This window comes from Diospyros lotus, chromosome 2, assembly GCF_014633365.1.
Source record: "Diospyros lotus cultivar Yz01 chromosome 2, ASM1463336v1, whole genome shotgun sequence".
NCBI classification, from domain to species: Eukaryota; Viridiplantae; Streptophyta; class Magnoliopsida; order Ericales; family Ebenaceae; genus Diospyros; species Diospyros lotus.
In genome coordinates, this window is record NC_068339.1 from 46,538,616 (window position 1) to 46,566,609 (window position 27,994).

Here is a 27,994-nt window from a genome sequence, read left to right on the forward strand (position 1 = left end):
TTGCTGTACAGCCAGGGGCCAGGGCTGGCCCCCGTGGCTGAATTAAAGTGGGGGATGAATGGTGGAAAGTTGCTCTGGTAGCTGGCACTGGCACATGTGGATGCCTCGTCTATTCTGATTCAATTCAACCAAAAAGGCCCTGCAAACATAGCCCCTCCCTAGCACATAGGGGTAAGAGGCTATAATTACCTCCCCTTGTTGGAATTTAAATTTCCCTTAAGTTGACAACCGTTTTGTGCTAACTTGAGGGTGTTTGTGGATACTCAATTCCAAGGACACTAGTGTACTGCACAGCCATAATGATTCCATTGGGTAGAGTGGTCAAAATGGAGATAACAGAATAGAAAACTAGCTAGAATGATTCCATAAAACTATATATATGTGTGTATATATATATATATATATACGGCTACAAAACATTATTTCCCAGAAAATACATCATGTTACATTTCCCCTCAACAAGGGATTCATTCCTAAGCAAACCCCCAACCCCAAAGTATGAAAAACTAAAAAGAAAAAGAAGGAAAAGTTGGTTAATTAGTGCCCATAAATTGGCTTCCTTTGCTTCCTTGGTGTGTTCTCTGATCTCTGGCAATGGCATTCAGTTCTCCCCAACTGTCCAAAGCCACCCTTTGATGGAGAAAGGTGGGGAGATGATGTTAATAATACATGTGGTAGGCCTACTACTAGTACTACAACTCCACAAATTTCTCCATCATAAATGGTGATGGAAGAAATGAAGAAATTTTAAGAAGAGCTCGACGAAATAAATCCCAAAATCCAATTCCAAACTCCCAACTTATGGATATCCATTCGTTGTTTTCTGCAATTTCTTCTTAAAATTTGAGATGCTGCACTGGGGACAAATGTACTCCAATCCATCTGTTTTGGCATAATCCTGCAAGTCGACATCGAAAACCATTTCTAACATGACAAAAGGTACAATTCAGACATGAACAATGCAGCGTTGATTGATTACACAAGCAATGCGAGATTAGGAGATTGGATGACGCCATACCTTAAAGGCACCGAGGCCCGGCCTTCTGTCACAACCAAAATGTGCCCACTCGCCACAAATACCGCAGTTCACCCAGTCGCCTGCTGCACTACTGTTGAAAGTTGAAACTCCAATTGTTAGCAAACGATCAATGCAATAAAAACTATACTCAAGACATCATCTCATGTGTGTATGCATGTGTAAGTTTAAGCTTTTCAGCACAAAAGGTAACTCAGAAGGAGAAGACCTGTGACATAACAAGCAGCACTCTCCATCTACATCGTCGTGAGCCAACTCGTACTCCAGAAGGTAAGTTTCATAATGTCTTTTTAGTGTGTTCCCAACACCCTGTTGTGAATAATCAAACACTTCAACAGGAGGTAGAGCTCATATGATCACTTAAAGAGTTGTCAAACCCAAAAATATATTTGGCATTAAATGCATGATAACAGCCACATATACGTAACTGGGCATAAAACACACTCCTTTTTCACATCAATAAAGATATCTTCCAACAAAATTGAGTATGCAGAAAGAGCACATCAGATTGTATAAATTTCTTCATAATTCATGATGATGTGCTCTTGATAGATAGACAGACTTTCAGCATCAAATCAGGATTCTGAATAAATATTTAGTCATCACGTTTTACAAATCATTTCTAAGTGTCACCCTCCCCGTCATCCTTCTATTTTCATATCTCTCAGTTATGAATAAAAATTGGCATTGCATAAATCAGGTCTAACTACATTAGGGAGAATTTAACCTCAAATTGGTTTGTGACACAGTATCTGGTAATCCACTTGACCATTCAAATTCACCTCCCTCATTGTGACCCACCCACATTACATTCACTTACGAGGCACTATCAAACATATGGGTTAATCCAAAAGATCAACCAGAAATTGAAAAAAAGAAAGAAGAAAAGTGAAGTTTCAAGACATACAGTCATTCTATTTGTCACTGTGTGATTTCGCATCTTTGAGAAGACCTGTCCTTTCCAATTGATTCCATTGCCGACGTGAAAGCCACCTCTTGAGACAACCTACAAATGCCCAACTGAGTTGCAATAACCAAATTTTCACTTGCAAAGCATGATGCAATCCGCTCTATATAACAAAGAATCAAATAGTAGGCCTGATACAAAGAAAAGAACAGGAACACTCACCTCCCTATACAAGTTGAAGAGATCCAGGCGTTTTGCATTAAGGATAGCATCAGGGAACTCTGCCAGCCCACCCTGAGGAACAAGACGGGTATGTCCTCGAAGAATTAAAAACTGCATTACATCTTTAAGAAACTCCTCCTGAAATAAAAAAATATCATAGAAAAATGGACATGTTAGATGTTAAATGTATATCAATATAAGAAGCAAAATGTTATTAGGCAGTCAGCTTCAAAAGAACTAGCCCAACTTTATTAAGAATTTGAATATAGTCCTAGAGTCGCAGTGTGTCAGATCTTGAATTTAATTGTCTGTATTCTGAGCAATGGGCTTGGCCCTTCACAGAAGAAGACCTTGAGGCTCTTAACAGCTGTAGGAGTGACAAGGAGGCCCCTGGACTGCATGCATAGTTTTCTCAGTGTTAAGAGAACCTGACTGGACTGACCGTTAAAAATCAAGGCTCCTTGACTGTATTTCTACTTGTTTCTTGATTCTAGCTATGGAAGCAATGAATTGTACGGTGCAAAGATTGAGAGGATTGGATTGATTTCTAGTTTTTGATGTTGTCTTTCTTTGGAAGGTGAAGTTTTAGGTGACACACACTTCAAGCTCTTTAAGAAAGCCCTTCTTGATGAGCAGCTTTGGTGGTTTGTTTTTGAGAGGGATTATCTTTTCAGAGTAGTTGCTTGTAAACTTGGCACTTACTGGGCTGACTAGTCCTCTACAATTACAACAACAACAATCACAAGCCTTAATCCTGGTAGGTGGGTTTGGCTACATGAATTCTAGACCTCCAACCATCTCTATTCATGGTTATATTCTCTATAAGGCCAGTATATCCTATGTTCATATTTAAGGGCTTCCCATCAAGTTTCCTCTAGTCTTACTCTCCCTGTTTTGGTACAAACTTTCATATTTACCTGTCTTACTGAGCATTTACGTATCTTCTTCTCACGTCCAAACGTCTTAATTGTGACTCCAACATCTTATTTTCAATAGGTGTCACTCAAACCTTATTACATGATATATGGTCTCATTTCTTATTTTGTCTTTTCTTACGTGACTCATATTTATCATAACATTTTCATCTCAACTACACTAATATTTTGCACATTTTGGTACTTAATTGTCTACCCTTCAAAGCTCATACAAAAAAAATGCCTTCGAACCATCCAAGAATACTTCTCTTGTAGCTTTAAAGAAATTTTACAATCACATAAAATGTTGGACATATGTCCACTTTAATCGTCCTACCTTAATTCTACAATTGTTCCATAATATTAGGGAGATAGGTTTTCGAAAGGTAGCCCAACTATTTGGAATCACTTCTTTTAAAATATAGTTTTAAAGGTAGGGTTGAGAAATAGAATTAGACTTTGGCTAGATTCTTGGTATCTTTAACACAGCCTCTACTAGTGAGGCCTTAGAAAGTGCTTACCTTTCTCCTTCAAAGGAAGGTGTTTGGTCCTCTATATTTAAAAGAAATTTTCAAGATTGAGAGTTAAAGCATTTTTTGGTTTACTACCTAAGAATTATCCTACTGTGCAGATTGAGATAGGTGGCTTTCGAGACCGGGTGGCAGTTTCATGGCAAGTTAATTCTAAAGGGTTCTTTGTGGTTGTGTCCATTCTTTCCCATGGAGAGAGCCATTTGCAGATAAAAAATGTCATGTACCTAGGAGTATAGGAGGGTCAATGTTGTAATAGGAATATAATAAAAGGGGGGTAATCTTGTAATAGGTTTATAATAACTGTTAGGATATATTGTTAGCAAGTGGTTAGGCTGTTAGAAGTCAATTATGCCTATATAAGACTGCTGTTAGGAGTTTATTGGACATACTTGATTTGAATGAATGAAATCTGATTTTCTCTCTTAAGACTCTCTCCAATCTCCCTCAACTTCTCCCCCTTTCTCTCAATATCTCTCTCTCCTTCTACTGATTTTTCCCTCCTATAATTCTAATTTCTCCTCCCAATTCCAATCACAACCCTAACTAACCCTAGGGTTGTGACAATTGGTATCAAAGCAACCAATCCTTGGCTGTGATTTGATTCGATTTGAAGAGAGTTGGCCATTCAAGTTGTAAATTCTAGCAGTATGTGTTCAAATTTTGCAGGTTAAATCAGCCTCAGTGATTCCGTCGAAGGAATTCTCGGTTGAGAATCTGGATTAAGGTCCAGATTGTGAAGGTGTGTGAAAACGACTTGGCTAGGCCATTCCGTCGGTGCTTCCAAGAACTCTTGGAGCAATTTCAGCTAATCAGAATTAGTAGGCGAGCAACCCAGGCGATTTCAATAGGAGAATTCCGATCGATTAGTTGGTTATAATTTCAGTTCGAAATTTGAAGGTGATTAGGTCAGGCGGTTGAGTGAATAGCGATTTCGACGAAGGCGATGCGAACATAGGAGCGTTCGCAGTTGGTGATCGGAGGTGAGCGGATAGTTTTTCTGCTAGAACCAGGCGTTTTTCTTGGCGATTATGTGAAGCAATTCAGGTGAAGTCTATAAACGAGCCGATGGTCACAACCAGTGGATGGTGATTGGGAGGGTCGCGGCTATTGCAAGTCGGAAACAGTAGGCGAAAAAGGTTCCATAATCCACTGCGACTTGAATATTGGAGGCAACGCTCCTCGGGGAAGAGGCAACGACTGAATTCGGAATTGAACTTGGATTTGGAAGGCGTCGCCGAGTAGAGCAAACTCGGAATTGAAAAAGCAAAACCGAGCAAAGCCACTTCGGCAAAGAAGTGAAGACGATGCAGGCTAGGAGAGGTCCGCAGCAATACTGAGTTGAAATTGGAGGCGAATTCGAGTGGCGCAGTGGTAGTTTCGTGGCTAGAAACATTGCTAATCTCAGCCTAGATTTGAAGACATGTGAAGGTGAAGCATACTTCGGAAATTGACGCAAATTAGGAAGTTGATGATGAGAAGCAAGTTCCTACGCCACTATTGAACATCAGCGAGTTGCTGGTCCAGAGGCGTTTTAGAGAAGTGATTGGGTGAGGCGAGAACAAGCAAACAAGTCCGATCCCAAACGGTGAGAAACGATTCTGGGGGTCCTCCAAGTCGGTTTGGGCAAGAAGGGCGAATTGAGGCCGAGCTGATCCGATTAATTGAGGTCCATCACCGATTCAGTTAATCAGAATTGAATCAAATTTGGAGGCAAAGCAGATCCAGATCTTAGCGATTTTGTGAGGTGAATCTAAAAGCTGAACCAATCCAATCAAGTCCGGAAGTATTAGCACAGCAGCACTCAATCAAGTCCGGAAGTGTTTGCACAGCAGAAACATCGGATTTCGAAGTATACAGTTTGTGAAAAAATCAGCCATGGAAAGCAATGCATGCATGAGCCAATTGGAGCTCCAATGGCAGCAAAAGAAGGCTGCAATTTCAGTGGGAAACAACAAGAAACAGGAGGAGGGGATCAGCCAATTGGACAAGGGAACAAGAAGTGTGGTATATGAATCGAGCAAGGAATTTGGCCGGATGCTACACGAACAATTGCAGGAGTTTGCAATGATACTTACTAAGAAGTATCATTACAGCTTCCCTGCAGAATTCTTTGAGGATTATCATGAGAATTTTAACAAAGAGGATTTCCTTAACATAGAGCAGCCGAAGGAGTACAACTACAAGTTTCCAGCAGAATTCTTCGACCAACCAAGAAGAAACGTTTCCGATGGCCAGCCAGGAAGTTCCCACCAGAAGATGATTGATTCAAACAAGCCAGGATTGAATTTTTGTAACAGAAGATTATTGGAGAAGGAAGCTGTGGTGAGCAAGCTTCTGAAATATTCTGGTGAGCAAAAAGAAGGTGGTGTTGCTGAAGTGGAGAATAAAAATGTTGAGAGTGAGCTTTGGGAATATTCTGAGGAACAAAAAGAAGATGTCGCTAAATTACCGACAAGGGCAGATGGTTTGTTTGTTGGAAAACCTCCATATGAGGACATTAAGGGTGATTTCTTGGTATTGGAGCAGCCGGAAGTGACAATTTTGAGTGGTCATGTTGAAAGGAAGACGATTATTGAGCTACATTCACATCTTCAAGTAGAAATTAAGTCAACTAATGATCCATTCAAGATTGAATCCACCTTTCCTCTGCCTCTTTCAAATTTCTTTCAAGTGGGGGACTTGCTTAGGGACAAGCACCTTCTGCAGCTTGGGTCTCCTATTTCATCAAGCACTCACAGATTTGAACTTGAAATCATTGAGGCCAATCAGGTTGCTTCTATTGCAGCTCTAAGCCAAATTATGTTTGGGATGGATCTTGCAAACTTAAGAACAAAGAAGAAGAGGCCTAAGAGGAGAAAGAAGGAAAGATGAATGAAGCAAATAGAAAAGGTTGGAATTGGATGAAGAAAGAGCAACTCAACGATAAAAAGTTTCTTGGGGACAAGAAACATTTTAAAGCGGAGGAAATTGTCATGTACCTAGGAGTATAGGAGGGTCAATATTGTAATAGGAATATAATAAAAGGGGGGTAATCTTGTAATAGGTTTATAATAACTGTTAGGATATATTGTTAGCAAGTGGTTAGGCTGTTAGAAGTCAATGATGCCTATATAAGGCTGCTGTTAGGAGTTTATTGGACATACTTGATTTGAATGAATGAAATCTGATTCTCTCTTAAGACTCTCTCCAATCTCCCTCAACTTCTTCCCCTTTCACTCAATATCTCTCTCTCCTTCTACTGATTTTTCCCTCCTATAATTCTGATTTCTCCTCCCAATTCCGATCACAGCCTTAACTGACCCTAGGGTTGTGACAAAAAATTACCCCAAGATTGGTTTCTTTGTTTGGATGGCTTTCTTTATGATTAAAAACCTGAGGGGTCAGCCTCTGGTGGAGTGGTGACAATCAACAAATCATCTTCTTCTCCACAATCGTGTGACTAGAGAGATTGTCTTCCATATTTTTCATATCCTTTGGGTCATGCCCATGCCACATTGAAGGGCTACATACCACTAATACCATAAATCCCCAAGTTATCAAAAAGAGGATTATAGTAAATGTATCTTATGCAATATCTTTTTCTTATATTCATTGAGAAGATTTTCTCTACACATGAAAACCATAAAACCATATCTGATCATCATTAATCTTTTCTTAAACACTATATGACATATATCTCCTTTAGCATGTATCAAAAGCTTTGACACTAAAGCAAGTATGGAAAACTACACACACTAATAAACTTAATTAGTATATGTAATAGATTAATAGCATACAATTACATATTACTTAATTTGAAATTAAGTTAGAGATATTTTGAGTTTTAAAATAGAAACAGATTAGCTTTTCTTTTTTAATACAAATAGAGGAAAGTGGTTTTCAACTATTAGCAATAGATAAAAAAATTATTTCAAAACTTTTAGGTCTAAAAGGATTGTATTAAAACACTAACAATAAAAGTTACAATAACCAAAAAACTTACTCATTGATTCTTTATGTTACCAAACAACATGCCTAACTATCAACAGCAGCGACCTTTTATAATTACAAACAATTTATAGCACGACATACATTTTTAAAAAACTTGGCATAAAGGAACACCTATTATGTATATATATGTAAACTTGCTGAATAATTTATTACTTATATATTAAATTTATGAAAACAGATTGTGCAAGCCTTGCCCCCACCATATTCTCAGTCTGACAGTCTATGATGTGCAAGTGAACACTGAAGGGTAATCCACCACCTAAAACAAGCATTTCCACATCTACATTATGTCTAATCCATGAGAGGATATTTTAGCACAGAGATAAAAAAATCTGACCTCAGAGCAGACGTGAATTGGGCTTCTGTCACAATCATGTTTCTTCAGGGGCAGAGGATTCAATGAAATCATCTGTTTAGCCTGAAATGAATTTGAATTTGATTTGCGATGAGAGACGGGAGTTGATCCCATCAAATTGTGCTTCAATGAAGGAGCGGGCAAGGAATTAGCCTTTATTTGGCCTCTATCATGCCAATCTGCCTCGGCTGTTGCAGAAAACGGTAGCATTTTCCGGTGACGAATATGAGGAATAGGCCTCATTGCCGCAACTTTCAGCTTTTGTCTAACAGGTCCGAGGTGCATGTTACTTCTGTGTTTCAATCCATTATCCATATCCTCATCTTCCCTTCTGGCAGCTTTTTGGGTTCCAGAAACCAAATCATTATGAGAGCCTGAACTTGCTTGCAGGCATATCGCAGACCTCTTTCTACTAGGAGCAGGTGATCTCAGCCAACTAGCAGAGATACCAGAATAGGAGTTGCTTAGACTTGAATCTTTCCCCTGCTTACTGCAGATGAAAAGAAGTCTATCTGCATCATCTTTCTGAAATGAAGCAACAGCTAATCCCTGAAAGCCAGCAATTCCAAGTGCAACTAAACTATGATACGAAACATCTGGTGCTAGCTGCCTCAAGACCTAAAAAGAAATGCGGCAAGTTCATATATTTATACCAAGAAATTTAAGTGGCTTATCTTCATGTATTCAGCAATGATAAATCAAAACAAGCAGAAGCTGCTCATATTTGAACATAAGCCTCGGCACCATTTAAAAAGAATATCACCCATTCACAATACATCATCTTGAATCACCAAATATAAAAAAATACAAAGATCTAAGGAACATAAATACATAAATAAATAAATAGTGGATTATGGTTAGTGGATTATGGTTATGAACGACTCTTACAAGTGGATTTTGGATTATATAACTGGTTCCAAAACTTGAACCATATAAAAGAAAAGGAATCAAATGATAGATACATTATCATTTAGGCATTTGTGCTAGTATTAGTTCAACACCTTGCATTTTACCACATGGCAAAGTTTTTGACAATGAGCTTTTGTTAGAACATGCCAGGGAGGAAAAATAAGGGCAAGGATGAGGAGAAACCACATAAGGGAGGAATTGTAGAGAAGACATAAGCTATTAGACAAAAGGATAAGAGAAAATCAGAAGAGAGAAAAAGTGGAGAGGTAAGGGAAGAATAAAAACAGAAAAACAGGGGAGGAATGAAGAAACAAAGAGAGATTATAACTGATATTCAATGTACCCGAGTTTGAAAGAAATTTGTTTAGCTTATGTGGATATGTGAGTATACGGATGCCCACAAGAAGTATAAGGAATTTCCAGACTTTCACACTATCCAATTGAAAACCCAAATATTTGCAGTACTTGTGTCTCAGTTTCTCCTCTTGCAATGAGAAGACAAAAACCCCTCACAAGAACAAGGAATTCCAGTAGAATTATTGAATTGAATAAGAATATTTGCAACATTTTCTCCCCCCAACCCCCCTCCCCCGGGGTGCAACCTCAGCATAAAATAGGCACGTTACAAAAGCCAAAAACTTTTGCACCAGTCAATGCAACACCGCAGATGCTAGCTCTTCTCTCCCATGGAACAATATTACCGTGACTGTTAAGCATATGCCCCTTCCCCCAAGTCAAGCACAGGTTTATTCATAATTAGGAAATTAAATCCAAATTTATCCACTCTGAATGAAAGAATGGAGGAATTGGGTAAGGCTGACTGTATATTCATTGCATGCATATTAAGGCTAGCATTCAACCAAAATAAAGTGCTATTTTATATGCCTGCAAAACTAGATCATCTAAAACAAAAGGTGAGAAAGCTAATTGAGCTGCAGGTACTCAAAATATAAATCTATTGAAAATTGTTGGAATAAAAGTAATTAGCATGTGTGTATTAGCTGTCAATTAGCTTGTAATTAGGCATTAATTTTAACCTTAATTATTTTATAGCCTTACTATAAATTTCAATAGGAGTGGGATAAAGGCTGGATATGTTGTTGTTGTTGTACTATAAATTTCAATAGGAGGCTAGACCTCATACAGTTCTCTTCTCCTAAAGAGATTTTCTCCCTTGTTCAACATGGTATCAGAGCAAAATGGTGCGATAGCTGCAAATTCCAGCGATAGGCACGTGCCGGCACGTTAGAGCTTTGCTGGAGGTGGGTCACTGAGGGTAGGCTAGAAAAGGGGTAGCGAACTCAACGGCGATGTTGGTTCTGGCAGCCGGTGGCCGGAAAAGGGAGACTCAAGCAAGGTAGCACCGGCAAGGTGAGAGAAAGAGAGGAAGGAGAGAGAAAAAATAGGAAATTTAGGGTTTTTCTCTAGAGCTCCAATCGCAATGCCGTCACCACCGTTGGACTTGTCTCACTTAGTTCGTCCCAATCCTGGTGGTTTCGTTGCCATCTGTTGTCACCGAAGCTTTGGTGAGCTTCTACCGCTTCGTCGCTGTGCCTTTTTCTTTCTTTCTTTTTTTTTTTTTTTTTTTACAGTTCAATAACCCTCTAGCATCTCATTTAGCCCTGTTTTGCCTCGGATTTGTTTTTCGGAGCTGCCTTCCATCCAAAATATGGAGAGTCCAACATCTTCAATCACTTCCGGATCTAAATCTATAGGGTTCTCTTTGCCTTTTTCTTCATCACCTGTCATTACTTCTGAAAAATTGATTAAAAGTACCAATTACATGTCTTGGGCTGCCTCTGTTGAGTTATGGTTCATGGGTCAAGGAATGGAAGATCACTTGAATAAGAAAGCCGATGAAATTCCCAATGTTGAGAGAGCAACGTGGAAGAAGACTGATACTCTTCTTTGTAATATGTTATGGCGACCATTGATCTAAAACTATATGTCATTTACAAGGCATACAAGACTCGTGTTCAGGTATGGAAAAAGGTCAAATCTCTTTATAATAATGATATCCAATGTCTCTACTCTATTGTTTCCACTATTGTTCATTTGAAGTAACAAGATATGAGTAAGTTTGAATTTCTTGGCCGCCTGGAATCTTTGAAGGAAGAGTTCAACTCTTTGTTACCAGTTAGTAATACTGCAAAAGAACAGTTGTAGCGGCGAAATAAGTTTTTTATGGTTTTAGGATTGACTGACATTCGATCTGAACTTGCTCTGGTCCGAGATCAAATATTATCGAGTCCCACTGTTCCAATGCTAGAAGATGTCTTTGCTAGACTTCTTCAGGTTTCTTCCTCGTCTTCAATCATCGATGGTTCTCAAGTTGATTCCTATATTTTAGCGTCACAAACTTTTGGTAGAGGAGAGCAAGGGAACAGTCGAGAGCAAGGGAACAACCAAGGCGATAACTCACAACGAGGTAACCACCCTAAATGCAATTACTATCATAAGTGGGGCTATCTTCGAGAACAAGGGCACAAACTGCATGGTTGACCACCACACGCTGCTAATATGGCTCAGTCTGCTGCTGCCAATTCCCCAACAGAATCTTCTAAGAATCATTCTTCTGCGTCTCTTGTTTTGATTGGAAGTGATTATGAGGACTATCTTTAGTATCAAACTTCTAAGTAGGTTGCATCATCATCCACTACTTATGTGGTGCACATTGGTAATTCCATTGCTTATGTTACTCGGTCTACCACTCCTGGACCATGGGTTCTCGATTTTGGTGCAACTGATCATCTCTTTGGTAACCAAAGTCTTTTTTCTTGTCTCTCTCCTCCTTCCTATCTACCAACTATTACTCTTGCTAATAGTTCCAAAACATCTACTACAAGCATTAGTCAAGCCCGACCGCTCCCTTCGTTACCTTAGATTCTATTTTATATGTTCCTAGAAGTTCTTTTAATCTTGTTTCTGTTAGTAAATTGACACATGCTCTTAATTGTTCCATAACCTTTTTTGCTGATTATGTTGTTGCGCAGGACCGGGGTACAGGATAGATGATTGGCATCGGACGTGAGTCGCAAGGACTTTATCATCTCGACAGGCCCTCTTCACCAATAGCCTGCATTTCTACTGAGTCTCCTTTTTTTCACAATCGTTTGGGACATTCGAGTGTTCCAAATTACAAAAGATGGTACCGCGTCTTTCTTGTGTTTCCACTTTAAATTGTGAGTCGTGTCAGCTTGGAAAATAGTCTTGTACTTCGTTTTCAAAGTGTGTCAATAATCGGGCTACGTCCCCTTTTGAACTAGTCCATAGTGATGTTTGGGGTCCTTGTCATGTTCCTTCTGTTTTAGGTTTTCAATGCTTTGTCACTTTTATTGATGATCACTTTCAATGTACTTGGGTGTTCTTGATGAAAAACCGTTCAGAGTTATTTACTATTTTTAAGGACTTCTATGCTGAAATTAAAACTCAATTTAATGTTTCTATCTGTGCCTTCCACAATGACAAGAGAATATTTTTCAGCTCCTTTCACTACTTTCATGGCCTCTCGGGATATTTTACATCAATCCTCCTATGCCTATACACCCCAGCAAAATGGAGTTGCAAAGCGCAAAAACCGTCATTTGATTGAAACCGCTCGCACTCTTTTATTGCATAGTCATGGTTCTTTCCATTTTTGGGCCAATGTTGTTCTCATTGCATGTTACCTCGTTAATCGAATGTCTTCCTTTGTCTTACAACATGAGGTCCCTCACTCCATTCTTTTCCCTACTCATAGTCTTTATCTACTTCCACTTTGTGTCTTTGGTTGCACTTGTTTTGTTCATGGCATGAGCCCTGGCCGTCCCAAACTTTCTACCAAGGCTATCAAGTGCATTTTTCTTTATTACTCTTGACTTCAGAAAGGCTATCGGCATTACTCTCCTAATAAGAAGCGTTATTTCATCTCTACTGATGTTACCTTTTTTGAGACATCTCTTTTCTTTCTCCCCTCTCTTGTCGAGTCGCATAGTTTTTGAGGTTCTTCCTACTCCTTACCTTTGTTCTCCCTCCTCAACTACTACTCCTACTGCCCCTGAGCGTCCTGTACAAGTTTATCATCGTCGTCCACATCCTCCTACAACTGCTAACGAAGAACCTGCTGTCAACTCCCCATGGGTCTGACAGTAATTCTCGATCAATAGAAGGATCGAGAAGGAAAGAGAGAGAGAGAAGTCGAGAAAGAACTTGGAAGAGAGAATGTAGAATTAGGGAGGAAGAAAGAACAGGGAGAGAGGAATTCAAGATTCTCTTAGAATTTGCATAATAATTTGTGGAAGGAGGTCAGCGATATTTATAGTTGATCCTAACCTCCCCCATGTGCGGATAACTGCTTACAAACGTTAGGGAATGTACTAGCTACTAATACAGTAACAAACTTAGTACAACCCTATCCAACCTACTTATAGCATATACCACTTCTACCCTCTACTATATTTAATTACAGTTATCTCCCCCCTACACGTTAGTACATGACAATCATTCCCCTCATCAAAATTTTCTTGTCCTCAAGAAATGGTGAGAAGGCTTGCCACTCTAGGAAACTACTTGACGGGATCTAGAAGGTACTCCTAGGTATTGTTATCTAGGTGAAGGTTAGACCATTGGACGAGGACTTGGTTTATGGGAGCCCCTAGTTTGTAAATGACCCTTCTATCCACGATAGCTGTAGGTTCTCTTATTCTATCTCCAGCATTGGAAAATGCAAGTATGGTTGAGCTCACCGGACGGTTGTGCCCCTACTAATTTCTTGAGAAGTGAAACATGAAACACCGGATGGTTGTTTGAGCCTTCAGGTAGTTGCAACTTGTAGGCCACATTTCCCACTTTGGTAGTTATGGGAAATGGCCCATAGAACTTTGGATGTAACTTGGAGTTAGGCTTCTAGAGTAGGGCCCTTAAGTGTCCCGATTGTAGCTTCAAATATACCTTCTCCCCCACCTAAAACTCCCTTTCACTCCTCTTCCTGTCTGCAAACTGCTTAATTCTATTCTTGGAGTTGGCCAACTCTACTTTGATTATTTGTAAGGCATGTTGCCTTTGCTGGAGATAAGCATCTAGGGCTGCCACAGTGGTAAAGTCTCCCAAGGCTAGCAGCAAAAGAGGTTTGTAGCTATAGAGAGCCTCAAAAGGAGATCTTTTTATAAAGTTGTGGTGGTTGGAATTGTACTACCATTGAGTTGTGGCCAGCCACTTGTGCCAAGACTTGGGTCGTAGGAACCAAGAGCACCTCAAATACATCTCTAAGCATTGGTTAACTCTTTTTGTTTGACCGTCAGATTCAGGGTGGTAGGCGATGGACATATTGAGCTTGACTCCTAATAATCACATCAACTCCTATAACATGCTAGTAAAAATTCTATCCATGTATGACACTATAGTCTTAGGTACCCCATGTAATTTCACTATTTGATCCAGAAATACCTTAGCTATTTCCTGGGCTATGTCGGGATGAGTTAATCTAATGAAATGACCACTTTTGAAATACTTGTCCCTACATTTATAACACAACCCAACCTGTCGCCTCTCTTCCATTAATTTCCCTCCACTTGTAAGGGCAGGGGTGGCAAAAGGTAGGGCTAATACACCCTTACCTTGTTGCCCCATATCCCTTGGTACCAATCTGTTTCCAACCTGCTAGCCCCTTATGATTACTCCCCTTGTTTAATTCCTCTGTTTTTTTGTCAAGGCCTCAATAATCATCTCTTGTAGCCTTGCACTCTCAGCAGCCTGCTTCACGGTTTGAGGCTATATCATCTTCACCATTGGCCTCACTTTATCTTCTAGGCCGCTAATAAAACTAAATACAAAGCATTCCTCGGACAAATGAGGGTTGTGCACCATCATTAGAGACCTCAGCTCTTCAAACTTGAGCTGGTAGGCTTGCACTATCCTTTCTTGCTGGAGTTTGTTGAACTTTTCAATTATATCCCTCATACTCCGATCTCCAAACCTCTCACAAAGATCATTAGCAAATACATACCAAGGACTTCCTTCACTGCACGCCAACCCTGAAACCAGGCATCTCCCATATCGTTTAGGTAGGTAGAAGCCAGGGTAATCTTCTGTTGTTCTAGTATTTGATATAGGGAGAACATCCTCTCACATCTCCTTATCCACCATCTCGAATTCTCCCCCTCAAAAAGTGGAATCTCCAACTTCAGCATAGGGAAGCTCGGCTGGTTACAATTAGCCTGAGCTCCTAGCCTCCTCTCCCTTATATTTTCCCCCACCGTGTCCAGTTCAAACTCAAATTCCGATGTCCCTACTAGTTGGTGCTTCATTCCCACTCCGGGAAGGATAGGCTCCGACCTCTCCCTAGGTGGAAACTCAAGTGAGAGCCTTACCAGTTGTTGGGATGCGAACATCCTCATGAATTGGTGCATCTGCTCCATCATTTGTTCTCGTAGCAGAGCACTCTGTTCTCGGTTCTCTTCATGCCATCTTTCCATCGCCTGATCAATCTGAGTATCCACCCTAGTTCTAACAAATGATTTGAGAGTTCCCAACCTTGTTTGAATCTCCGCCATTACAGTTGTAACCTGCTACAACTGGGACTCCATCTACTTCATTCACGTTCCATCGGCCATGGCGATGAAAGATCAGTAAACGATTGACGCCCAAGAGTGTTGCTCTGATACCAAAATGTCAACTACCAATGGGTCTGATAGTAATTCTTGATCAATAGAAGGACTGAGAAGGAAAGAGAGAGAAGTCGAGAGAGAACTTGGAAGAGAGAATGCATAATTAGGGAGGAAGAAAGAACATGGAGAGAGGAATTCAGGATTCTCTTAGAATTTGCATAATAATTCGTGGAAAGAGGTCAACGATATTTATAGTTGATCCTAACCTCCCCCATATGCAGATAACCATTTACAAACATTAAGGCATGTACCAGCTACTAATGCAGCAACAAACTTGGTACAACCCTATTCAAGCTACTTACAGCATATACCACTTCTACCCTCTACTATATTTAATTACAGTTATCTCCCCCCTTACACGTTAGTACATGACACCTGCTAACTCACCTTGTGCTCCGACATCCTCACCTACCTCAGACCAGCCAATTGTTGATCCTTCTCCTAAGGCCATTACCACTCAAAAAGGTACACGCTCTACTCGCAACCCTCACCCTATATACACTTTTCTTAGCTATCATCGCTTGGCTTCACCCTATTATGCTTTTGTGTCCAATTTATCTTCTATTGTTGTCCCTAAAACTACCAATGAGGCACTTTCAAATCCAGGGTGGCGCTAAGCTATGGTTGATGAGATAGGTGCTCTACATTCTAGTGGCACTTGGGAATTAGTTTCTCTTCCTCTTGGAAAATCTACTGTTGATTGCTGCTGAGTCTATATTGTGAAGGTTGATCCTAATGGGAAAGTTGATCGCCTTAAGGCACGCATGGTTGCCAAAGGCTACACTCAGATTTTTGAGTTGGATTATAGTGACACCTTTTCCTTCAGTGGCTAAAATTGCCTCCGTGCGCTTGATTTTATCCATTGCCACCATGAATCATTGGCCTCTCTATCAGCTGGATATTAAAAATGATTTTCTTCATGGTGATCTTCAAGAGGAAGTCTATATGGAGCAACCGCCTGGCTGTGTTGCTCAAGGGGAGTCTAGATTAGTATGCAAACTTCGCCGCTCTCTTTATGGGCTTAAACAATCTCCGCGAGCTTGGTTTAGACAATTTAGTACAGTTCTTCAGGAATTTGGTATGATTCACAGTGAGGCAAACCACTCTATTTTTTATCGCCACTCATCAGATGGTCGATGCATTTATCTAGTGGTTTATGTGAACGACATTGTTATCACTGGAAGTGATCAATATGGTATTCTTGAACTAAAGACACATCTCTTCAACTGTTTTCAGACTAAAAATTTGGGTAAGTTAAAATATTTTCTTAGTATTGAAGTGGCCTAATCCAAAAGCGGCATGGTTATTTCACAAATGAAATATGCCTCAGGAGGCATATTCAAGAGGCTAGCATGCTTGACTGTAGACCCGTTGATACTCCTATGGACCTGAATATCAAGCTCTTACTAGGACTGGGAGAGCTATTGTCTGACCCTGGTAGATATTGTGGACTTGTCGGAAAGCTAAACTACCTCACTATCAGTCGAACAAGCATATTTTTTGTTGTTAGTGTGGTTGGTCAGTTTCTGCAGTCTCCATATGATAGTCATTGGGATGTTGTTGTTCGCATTCTCAGATATATCAAAGGCGCACCATGTCAGGGTTTGTTATATGAAGATAAGGGTCATACACAGGTGATTAGGTATTCTGATGCAAATTGGGTAGGATCTCCCTCAAATAGACGCTCTACTTTCGGGTATTGTGTTTTAATTGGTGGCAACTTGGCGTCACTGTCCTAGACAGAGACAATGAACTTCCCTTGACTCAGTGAGATTCAAGGGGAACTAACAAAGAGAATTGGGTGAGGAGGATAGAAAGAATAGAGGAAGAAGAGAGAATTGAGTGAGACGAAAGAGAGAGAGATAGAGAGAAAATAGGATAATTTTGTATTCAGTCTTTTCATGCCTTCTCCCATGGAATGGGATGAATACATATAGGCACTTAGTGTGGGAGTGGATGCAGCAAATCATCCCCTCTCCAACAGTTACAACAAACTATTTTGTCATTTTCCCAAGGCCTTACACTTGGCCCTCTAATCTAACAGAATTTGATAGATGGAATATAAATGCAACAATCAAAATAAAAGAAATACAGCATCGCATATTGAATAAACAAGAATAAGACCAAAATTAAATGCAAAAAATAGCCATAGCCATGACAATTCCCCCCCCCCCCAAAGAACATTTCTTGTCCGCAAGAAATGCTAAGAAGGCTCGCAGCTCTTGGAAAACGCTGAAGTAGACTTGGTAGATACTCCCATGTGTTGTCCTTGTTGCTTCCTTGTTCCCATTTCACCAGCACTTGGATGAGAGGGACCCCTTGATTGTGTACCACCCTTCTATCTATAATAACTTCTGGTTCCATCGGACCTTCCTTCCCCTTAAATGGTGCTGGTAAGACTGTATCAACTGGCTCTACTCCGGTTGATCTCTTCAGCAAGGATACATGGAAAACAGGATGTATGTGGGTGCCTTCGAGTAGTTTAAGTCTGTAAGCCACCTTACCTTTTTTTTTTTGTTATGCTGAACGGGCCAAAATACCTTGGACTTAACTTGGATATTGGCCCTTGACTGATGGTCTTCAAGTGAGGATACCTTAGCTTTAGATACACCTTTTCCTCCACTTCTAATTCCCAATCACTTCTTTTCTTGTTAGCATATTGTTTCATTCGATTCTAGGCTAATGCCAACTCCTACTTCAATTGTTGTAAAACCACCCTCCTTTGTTGTAAGTATTCTTCCACTGATATTTCCGTTGCATGCCCTCCTATGGCAGGTAACAGTGGTGGTTGGCATCCATACAATGCCTCAAATGGGGACATTTTTAAGGATGTATGGTGAGTGGAATTATACCACCACTGTGCCAAGACTAACCACCTATGCCAGTGCTTAGGCTGCTAGATACACATGCATCTTAGGTAGGTTTCTAGCATTTGGTTGGCTCTCTCAGTTTGCCCATCCGTTTGGGGATGATATGTCGTCAACATGTTAAGTTTAATCCCAATAGACCCCATCAACTCCGACCAAAAATGGCTTGTGAACACCTTATTACGGTCTAATATGATGGTCCCCGACACCCCATGCTACAATACTACTCTGTCCATAAACACTCTAGCCACTTCCATGGCGGTGTAAGGGTGAGCCAGCCTTATAAACTGAGCAAACTTTGTGAACCGATCCACTACAACCATAAAACTATCCTTCCCTTCTGATTTGGGTAATCCCTCGATAAAATCCATAGTCACACTAACGCAAGCTCAATTCGGCATTGGTAAAGGTTGTAAGAGACCAGGGTAAGCCACATTCTCTAGTTTACATCTCTTGCATATATCACAAGCTAACACAAAGTTCTTTACTTCCATTTTCATCTTGGGCCAATAGAACAACTGTTTAACTTTGAGATAGGTATTTTGGATCCCAGAGTGTCCCCCCACGGGTGAGCCATGCAAGGACTATAAAACTCTTCACTTAATGTCTCCTTTGCTCCCTATGACAAGCCTGCCTTTGAACCTCAACATCCCCTCCATTAGAGTGTAGTTTCCAGCCCCATTAGGCTCAATCACCAGCCTCTCCAGTAACTCCTTAATCTGCTCATCGTTGGCATAGCTATCAACAACTTCCTAACACCATTCAAGGACCACTTTAGTAATGGTTGCCATATTGCCTTCCTCTTGACACCTTGATAGTGAATCATTAGCTATATTTTTCTTGCCTCGCCTATATTGTATGGAATAATCGAGTCCCATTAGCTTGGCCATACCCCTCTTTTGTAGTTGAGTTTGTAACTTCTGCTGTAGTAAAAATTTTAGATTTTCATGATCTGTTTTGATGATAAATCTACCCCCTTCTAGATAATGTCGTTAGGTCTGCTCCACACGACCCCTATGCAACATCATTTACCTCTCCTCATCTTGTTCCCCTCCTATATCAGGAGTCTCTGACCGATGTACTGTTCTATTGTTTCTTAAGAGAGACTCAATTCTATCTCTAGGAGGGAATTCAGGGGCCATACTCACCAAGTTTTGGCGTGTGAACATCAACATGAATTGTTGAAATTGCGCCCCTAACTCCTCCCTCATTTGCGCCATCTCTTCTCACATCTGTACCAATGTTCCATCTAGTCTTCTTTCCGGTCCTTCTATCGAATCTTCCAGCTTATGATCGATCGCCATGATCACCTCATGGTTGCGACCATTCCCCAGCTCCAACTGGTTGACTCGCCTCTAAACTTCAGACATGGACGAGCTGACTTGTTGCAGCTAAGATTCCATGTTCTTCATGGGGGTTCCTTCTGCCATAACTTCCTATAATTCTTGGCCCGAACCGAGCTCTGATACCAAATTGTCACTGTCCTAGACAGAGACAATGAACTTCCCTTGACTCGGTGAGATTCAAGGGAAACTAACAAAGAGAATTGGGTAGGGAGGATAGAAAGAACAGAGGAAAAAGAGAGAATTGAGTGAGACAAGAGAAAGAGAGATAAAGAGAAAATAGGATAATTTTTGTATTCAGTCTTTTCATGCCTTCTCCCATAGAATGGGATGAATACATATAGGTGCTTGGTGTGGGAGTGGATGCAATAGATCATCCCCTCTCCAGCGGTTACAACAAATGATTTTGTCATTTTCCTAAGGCCTTACAATTGGCCCTCTGATCTAACAGAATTTGATAGCTGGAATATAAATGCAATAGTCAAAATAAAAGAAATACAACATTGCATATTGAATAAACAAGAATAAAACCAAAATTAAATGCAAAAAATAGCCATAGCCGTGACACTTGGTATCTTAGAAGAGTAAGAAGCAGGATGTGGTTGCTAGGTTTAGTGTCGAAACAGAATACCGTGCTATGGCCTTGGTGACATGTGAATTTATATGGTTGAAACAATTACTTCAAGAATTAAAATAAGGCGAGGTGACACAAATGAAGTTAATCTATGATAATCAAGCCGTTTTGCATATAGCCTCAAATCCTGTTTTTCATAAGAGAACCAAACACATAGAAATTGACTGTCATTTCATCAAAGAAAAGGTTTTATCCGAATGTATTGCCACTAGCTTTGTAAATTTAGCCAATCAACTGGCAGACGTCTTCACTAAGTCTCTTCGAAATCCTCGTATTGGTTTCATTTGCAATAAACTTGGTACATATGACCTATATGCTCTACCTTGAGGGCATAGTTCTGAAAGGCGCAAAGGGTCCTGGAGCCTGAGGCGCACGAGGCGAGGCGCGCCTTTGTGAAGCGAGGCACACCTTTTAGAAAAAAAAACTCAAAATCTTGTAAAATCATAAAAAACTATCAAATTATTAATAATAACACATGCATATCATTAATGATTCATTATCTTCAAATTCTAAACTAACATCATCAAAGTTGATTCATTCATCATGCAAATTCTAAACTACAAACATCATCAAAGTTCAAACTTAAAGTCTCAAACTCAAACAAGTACCAATCATCATGCAAAGTTCTAAAGAAACATATAAACACTACAAGTCCACAATCAAGAAAATGTTTTCATTTTGAAAAATGCTATTTTTCTAAGTCTGGAAGATTAGCGCATTATAAGGAGACATATAAGAAAATGTTTTCATTTTGAAAAACTATCTCCCGGTATTTTGATAGCTAATATTCATTATTGTTAAAATAATTTTTAATGAATTTTTCGAGAAATCGTAGGTATGTATTTTGGGAGTGGTAAAATCGCTAAATCCCGAGTTTGTACGAAAACCAAAATTCTATTTTCTTATTGTTATGGATTTTGATTTTTTAGATATTTTTATTGAATCCAAATGGGGGATACTTTCTTATTTACATTTATATATTAAAGTAAGTGGAAGGTAAAATATAAATAAAAGAAATGTAAATATGTTATAATGTATACATGTTGGAACCAAGAAGATGAGAGGAATTGGGCTGCCCAGGTTTCAATTAAAAGTAGTTTCATGAGGCGTGCCTCTCGCCTCGGCCTAGGCAAGGTGCAAAACTGGCGCCTTAAGGAGCCTTGCGCCTAGGCACGCCTTTAACAACTATGCTTGAGGGGGAGTGTAATTAGCATGTGTGTATTAACTGTCAATTAGCTTGTAATTAGGCCTTAATTTTAGCCTTAATTATTGTATAACCTTACGATAAATTTCAATAGGAGGCTAGAACTCATACAGTTCTCTTCTCCTAAAAGGGTTTTCTCTCTTTTTCTGCCTTGTTCAACAAAAATCAAAGGCTAAAATCATCCATACAATCTTAATATAACCAAAGGAAAGAAAATGTCTCTTACAAGGCTCGAGAAGGGGGGAAAAAAAGAAGAAAAGTAAAAAGAGAAGATTGGGGTGGGGATGGAATAGAAGCATAGTAGTACAAGGAAGAACCTGTGAAGCCCATGTAGGGACCCTCATGCAAACTTCAAATACTGTTGCCCCACAAGCTATTGAAGTAGATGTACGAGGTTCTGACAAACGTTTCTTAATTCCCTCACAGATTGGCACTGCATGGACTAGCTGGTTCTTTTCAATCACTTCGCCCTTTATGTGATTCTCTAAGAGCTAAAAAGTAAGTAAAAATAAATGTTCAGTTTCCAAACAAGCAACACAATGTTCCCTCTTATCAAAGAATCGATAGAAACATACAGCTTACTAATTACCTGATCATCAAAGCAAGTTTCTGCACTGCCCGAGACCAGAAGTGAGATGTGGGCAGAACTACACGTTGATATATCACACCGCATGGTCACAACACCCCGGGAAATTGTACCTGCTTGAAGAGGTGGAGGTACAGCACTGCACCACATTATCAGGCATTAATCAACTACATTTGAACATCTTCTCAGGGGCAATACACAACTTATTCTTCATTCAGAAACTCATCAGGCATATGGAGTTTGAAATGTTGATAATTAGACAAACAAAAAAGCCCCAAAATGCATAAAAAATATAAGTATGCAGTGGGAAGAAAAATACATATAGTTTTCTCACACAGCAACATAAACAACCATCACTTGGACTATCTTAGAGCTTGATAAGGATGTTTTATAAGTGAGGTTGAATATAAATGGAAACAAAAATTCAAAAGGTCTCAGAAATATGTAAGTTGTTTTGGTAGGTCTATATCTGTATAAGCAGTTATATACACCTAAAACATAAGCATCCAATGATTTCAAATAAAGACATACCTAACCCGGTTATGAAGTTTACTTCCTCGAATCTGAAACAACACAAAGAAGAAAAGGGATGCCCCCAGTCAGATTGAAGTAATATTTGATTTAGCAACCTAGTAAAATCAATTAATTCGCTATCTACCTGAAATGAATCTCTCCTTCGAGAACATAAACATAAAGCATAAGGAAAATTTCAGTCACTTAAAGGCATAAGCAGAAGGAATCATCTTATTATACAGGCTTTCAGCAAACTAGTAAAATCAACTAAATTCGCTATCTACTTGAAATGAATCTCTTCTTCAAGAAGATAAACATAAAACATAAGGAAAATTTCAGTCACTTAATGGCATAACCACGATGATTCATCTTATAAACTTACTTCAATACTCAAAAGAGCATTGAGGCCATCTTCAATAGATCCTAATAGGCCAGCATCCTGAAAAGAAAATGGACAATAATCATGCTAAAGGTGAATAAAAGTTAAATGTAACTTTATAAGAGGACTAATATGAACTGGGAAAATGAAAGTTAACTGCTGCTTACCAAAGTGGATGCCACTCCACAAAGTAGAAACTTCACACTAACATCATCATCATATATCTTTATAGCAGGCAAATCATCCTGAGAGCTTTCATCATCCCCAGTAGCCATCTCAGGTTGAATAACACTGATTTTTGGAGGTTCCCCAAGAAGGCATGGACCCAGCTTATCATTACTTTTCTGGCCAGTAGCTGGAAGCATAAAGTTGCTTCTTACACAGTAAAGTCTAAAGGAAGAATAAGCAAGCTGGAAAGCATCCCATGTATGGCTAGGTGAACTGCAGTTAACAAAAGAGAAGATCAAATTTGAAATATTCGATACCATTTCAATGCACCCACAAACATAGGAATAGCAATCCTGATGATGCCCTTCCTAGTACAAAATGGCTTATTAGCATGAGCCACATTAAGTGCTGGAAGTTGTCCACTCGACAGTCCACAATTAGGAAAATTAATTAATCAATGAATAAAGGCACTTATATCCCCATATTCTATCTTTGAATAATTGTTATAACTAATGCAAAGTTCCACAGTCCAATCTTTGCATTTGCTACATGAAGGTCAATGAAATATCTTCGTGCCAAGATAATGCAAAGAAAAGTTACCCGGCTCCAAAATATAAGGAAGCGTATGGTGTTACAGCTTCTAAGGCCATCCAAACTATCACAAATTCTGAGGGTACAATATGATTAGGCCGCAGTCATGCACCCCAACAACATGACAGCAAACAGATTCACCCAACCTCATTACAATAGTTCAATAATAGGATTAATAATTATTAAATGTTTCTGGAAGCAAAAATAGTCACACTGATGTAGCTCCATGTTAAAGATTCAGCCTAGAACAAAAAGGTAGATCGGCACTACACCTAAAGGCAGAAAGTTAGGATTTTAAAAGGAAAAAAAAAAACAAAGATGATCAAATCATTCCATGATATACTGTTAGTTTATTAAGCAAACAGTAACATACCTTTGTACAACTGAAAATAATGCATGCCTAAAATGGCAAGCAGCATAACGAGAAAATTTATTCTTCCAATATATCACATAAGGAATCCCCTGCAATATAAGTAGCAGTGATCAAACAAACTTGGTTGTGTAAGCTTTAAATTTCCTAGCATCACAACCTTGTACAACTTTACTCAAATATGATTATCAGCCACAGAATGCCTTACCTTAGAATGAAGAGACTCTGCTAACTTTTCACCATCAGGCAGCTCCAAATAAACCTTCATAAGTATTTAAAATGAAATTGGCATCAAACACCTATACAAGCAATTATAATTGAAAAAATCTCAATATCTCATCCACAAGTCATAATACACGTTTCTGCTTGATGATACATGTAATTAATAACCCTAAACCTATATAAGCAATTTGAACTCTTTGTTCCACAACATCTTTCACAAGGCTTCTCTAGGGACTTTGTCATAGGTTTTTTTAAAGTCTACAGAATGCCCTCAAGTACCTCTCTCAAAGTTTCATAGTATGACTTATTAGCTTGATCTCTATAATTTTAACAAATTTGAACATCTACTTTATTCTTACAGATAGGTACTAAATGTTCTTTCTGCACTCATCTGGTATCTTTTTTCTTTTTTTTTTTAAATAATTTTTTTTTATACTTGGTTTTCAAGGCTGCTTTATAAATCATAAGAAATTGAAAGCAACAAACCCCATATACATGGAGCAACATCATCACAAAAAAATTATCATACCCTTCCCAGGGATTCAATAAATTACAGAGTTGTCATTAAATTGAAAGAACAAAGAGAAACATAGGCTCTACTTGGGAGAACGTGAATAATAGAATGGAAATGTGTAGAATAAAACAGAGCTGAAAGGAATGTAAATATTCTCTCCTTTTCTAGGAGAATGGATGTCAGGTAATGTGAAAGACATTCTCTTTGCTTGGGAGAGTAATGAAAATAGATGAAATGAAAAAAAAAAAAAAATACTAAAAGAACATAATCATACCCTCTTAATAATATACAATTAAATGAGATTAGCTTAATTTCTATTTTATCAAATTGTTGTCGATCTCTACTTCAATCAATAAAGCATACAATACTGATAAACATTTATTAATAAACAAAAAGTGGTATAGAATCCTTTCCCTAAATTGATGAGATGGAAGAATATTAGCAGCAAAGAAGGGAAAAAACGTTGAAGAGGTGATGAAGAAAGTAAACAGTAAACAAATTGATAGATAAAAATCTATTAAGATATGGACAAATTTAGATTTTTGTAAAATTATTAAGGATAATATTGTTAACACACAAACATAAATTTTTTCATCCATCTCCATTCTCCCCCAATCTGAAGACTTCAGAGAAGAACAGATGTAAGGTGTTTACATCCATTTCCTTTCCAAATTATTATTCTGCTTTGGATGGGGAGAAACCATTTACGCCTATTTCAACACCTCTCCCAAATACTGTCCAGAACCATATGCAATCAAGAGAGGACCATTGAAATCAAAAAGGCCTGGATAATCAAACACCAATAACCAAGTGATCTATAAGGAAAGCCCTAATTGGTCCTATCAGAAGCCACAAGAGTGGGAACTACGTTCTCACTTGGATGCCTATATTTTTGGCCAAAACTCACATCAATGATTGTTTCAACCTAGACCAACTCAAGTAGGGTAAAATTGACCTTAGCTTTTGACCAACTCGAAATAAATGAGCACTCTAAGTATCTGAGCTACTTCTACACTTCTATACCAAGCTCAGGGCTAGTGTTTATTTTAAACAACACAAGGGATAATATGGATGCATCAAATCAATAGACCACACAAAAAGGTTTTGAATGTTAATCATCTCAAACCCACAAAAATATATATAAAACACAATAATTCATGGCATAGAAAGAGTAAAATCATATAAAACACAAGAAAAAAGCATGGTTGAGGGGATAAGCCACGTACAGTGGTTGGCAATGTGGTGCCAAAGAGCCCATCTATAGATTCAGCAGTGGACAAGTCAACACCTGCCCACACCAGAGATCCAACTTCATCGTTTGGAAGGTGTTCTCCTTGCAAGTACACAAAATTTGGCTTGAATGAATTAAGAATTTTATGGAACTCTTCTACACTCGGATTGGTCAGAGTTTGAACCTACATTCAACGAGTTAAAAGACAAGAAATAAGAGGCTATTAAGAGCTAACACCTACCGAAGAATATCTTCCCAACTTCAGAACAGAGAGACATTAAGAAAACACATTGCCTAACAGAATATCAAAAACTGATGGCCAGTATGCACCTCTAAACGCCCGGAAGAAGCAATCTCTGGGAAGGGATATCCTAGACCATCATCTGCATTTTGCTTTTGCCTGTCCCCTGAAGTTCTACCACATAAGACTGCAAGGAGGCTACAAGTGTGTTTTAAAGGTCCTTGAACATGAAACATCATTTATATGGATGCCACAGCACCAATCAAGTTCCTCACTGAAGAGTCAGCACCAGGAAATCACCAAACTAACTACATAAGAAACTCCAAGCTGCGAATTCATTCCAAAAACCGATGGTCACTAGTAGAAGAAGATTGAACCAAAGAACACAAATTCCTCTGTCGGTTAAACCCTGAAGTCCAAAGTTAAAAAGGGCCTAACAGATAAAATTCCCCAAAACGCATAAGAAAGCACAGGGAAATTCTGGAAAGGGGGATTAAGAATTGGGAGATTAAAACAGAAAACTGACCGACCCAGATGAGGAATTGAGGAGCTCGGACTACCCAGATGAAGAAATCAAGAAAGATCGGCAACCCTTGGCATTCCGTAGCATCAAATCTCACAAATAGGCAGCGGATATACGAGCAATGCACAGGATGAAACCCTAGGGCCTAGAAAATCACCCACCCAATAAAATTAAGAACTTTTGGAATAAAAATCGTGTCTAATAAGAATCTGTATTTATCTCTGACTCTCTATCCACTTGTAAATCACTAAACAAAATAAATAAATATTCTTTCTTATTAGTTAGGGGGTGTCAGCTTTGGAGCGGTGACAAATACATTACCACACAATCCTACTTTCCAAAGGTCAAACAAACACTAAACAAAAACATCAAAACGAGGGAAAAAGAGAGGGCAGAGAGAGAGAGAGAGAGTAACAAATACAAATTGGAAATTAACAAAAACAAAGAAAACGGAAACTGAAATAGAAATCTCATTGCGCGGATGTGAAAAAAGTACGTGTGTATCGATTAAACCCAAAACTTATGGAGAGTTTGCTTAGATGGGTAGGTACCCACGAGATTCGGGAACTGTAAATATCTTCGATCATTTTCTTTTCTTTTCGTTTCACGATTCGATTTCGTGTTTCCGGCAAAACAAACAATTCCGCTCGATATCATACTCGATTGGGCCTGGCATACGAAGAACGATTTTTTTCTTTTTTCTCTTTCCTTTTCTTCTTTCGTCGTTTTCTGGAGCGACCGCGCTGCTGTTCATAGCACGAAATTCCACCTTCTGTCCCCGTCTCTATCGCCATTCCTCCCAATCCCATCCAGCTTGAACTCTCCAGGGTGGAATCTGGATTTTCCACAAATTCGACGCCGGGCATTTCCTCCCCACGAGGAATTTTAATTATTTCATAAGCACCCCTCATGATTACAGATATTACAGTTTGACTTCCTGAGGCCATCGTGAAATAGTTTAAACTTCTTCTATTCCCGCACCATCACCATTGCTGCTATTATTCGGTGAACTTCACGATGGAAGATAAATTGGATCAAAAATATTTTTATGTAAATTGGTAACATTCATTTTAATAAATAATCTTAAAGTTCAAATTT

At 39.1% G+C, this 27,994-nt stretch overlaps 1 protein-coding gene across 10 annotated transcripts; it reads right to left on the reverse strand.

Annotated features, from left to right (window-relative positions):
- Positions 1-349: 349 nt before the first annotated feature.
- LOC127793912 (AT-rich interactive domain-containing protein 4-like) lies at positions 350-27,729 on the reverse strand. 10 transcript variants are annotated; one of them, XM_052324694.1, is made up of 16 exons: positions 27,452-27,728; positions 26,463-27,041; positions 26,128-26,316; positions 24,374-24,427; positions 24,169-24,257; positions 23,204-23,477; positions 23,040-23,096; positions 22,676-22,707; positions 22,148-22,283; positions 21,876-22,049; positions 7,940-8,575; positions 2,166-2,303; positions 1,944-2,042; positions 1,245-1,345; positions 1,019-1,109; positions 350-898 (listed from the first exon to the last, which is right to left on the reverse strand). In XM_052324694.1, the coding sequence occupies exons 2-16, from the start codon at positions 26,610-26,612 to the stop codon at positions 800-802; spliced, it is 2,319 nt and encodes a 772-aa protein (XP_052180654.1). In that variant the 5' UTR covers positions 26,613-27,041; positions 27,452-27,728; the 3' UTR covers positions 350-799. The 10 variants fall into 10 exon arrangements, with proteins under 10 accessions (XP_052180654.1, XP_052180653.1, XP_052180655.1 ...); XM_052324693.1 differs by having other exon boundaries at positions 27,448-27,728; XM_052324695.1 differs by having other exon boundaries at positions 26,463-26,700; positions 26,904-27,728.
- Between the last annotated feature and the right edge of the window lie 265 nt (positions 27,730-27,994).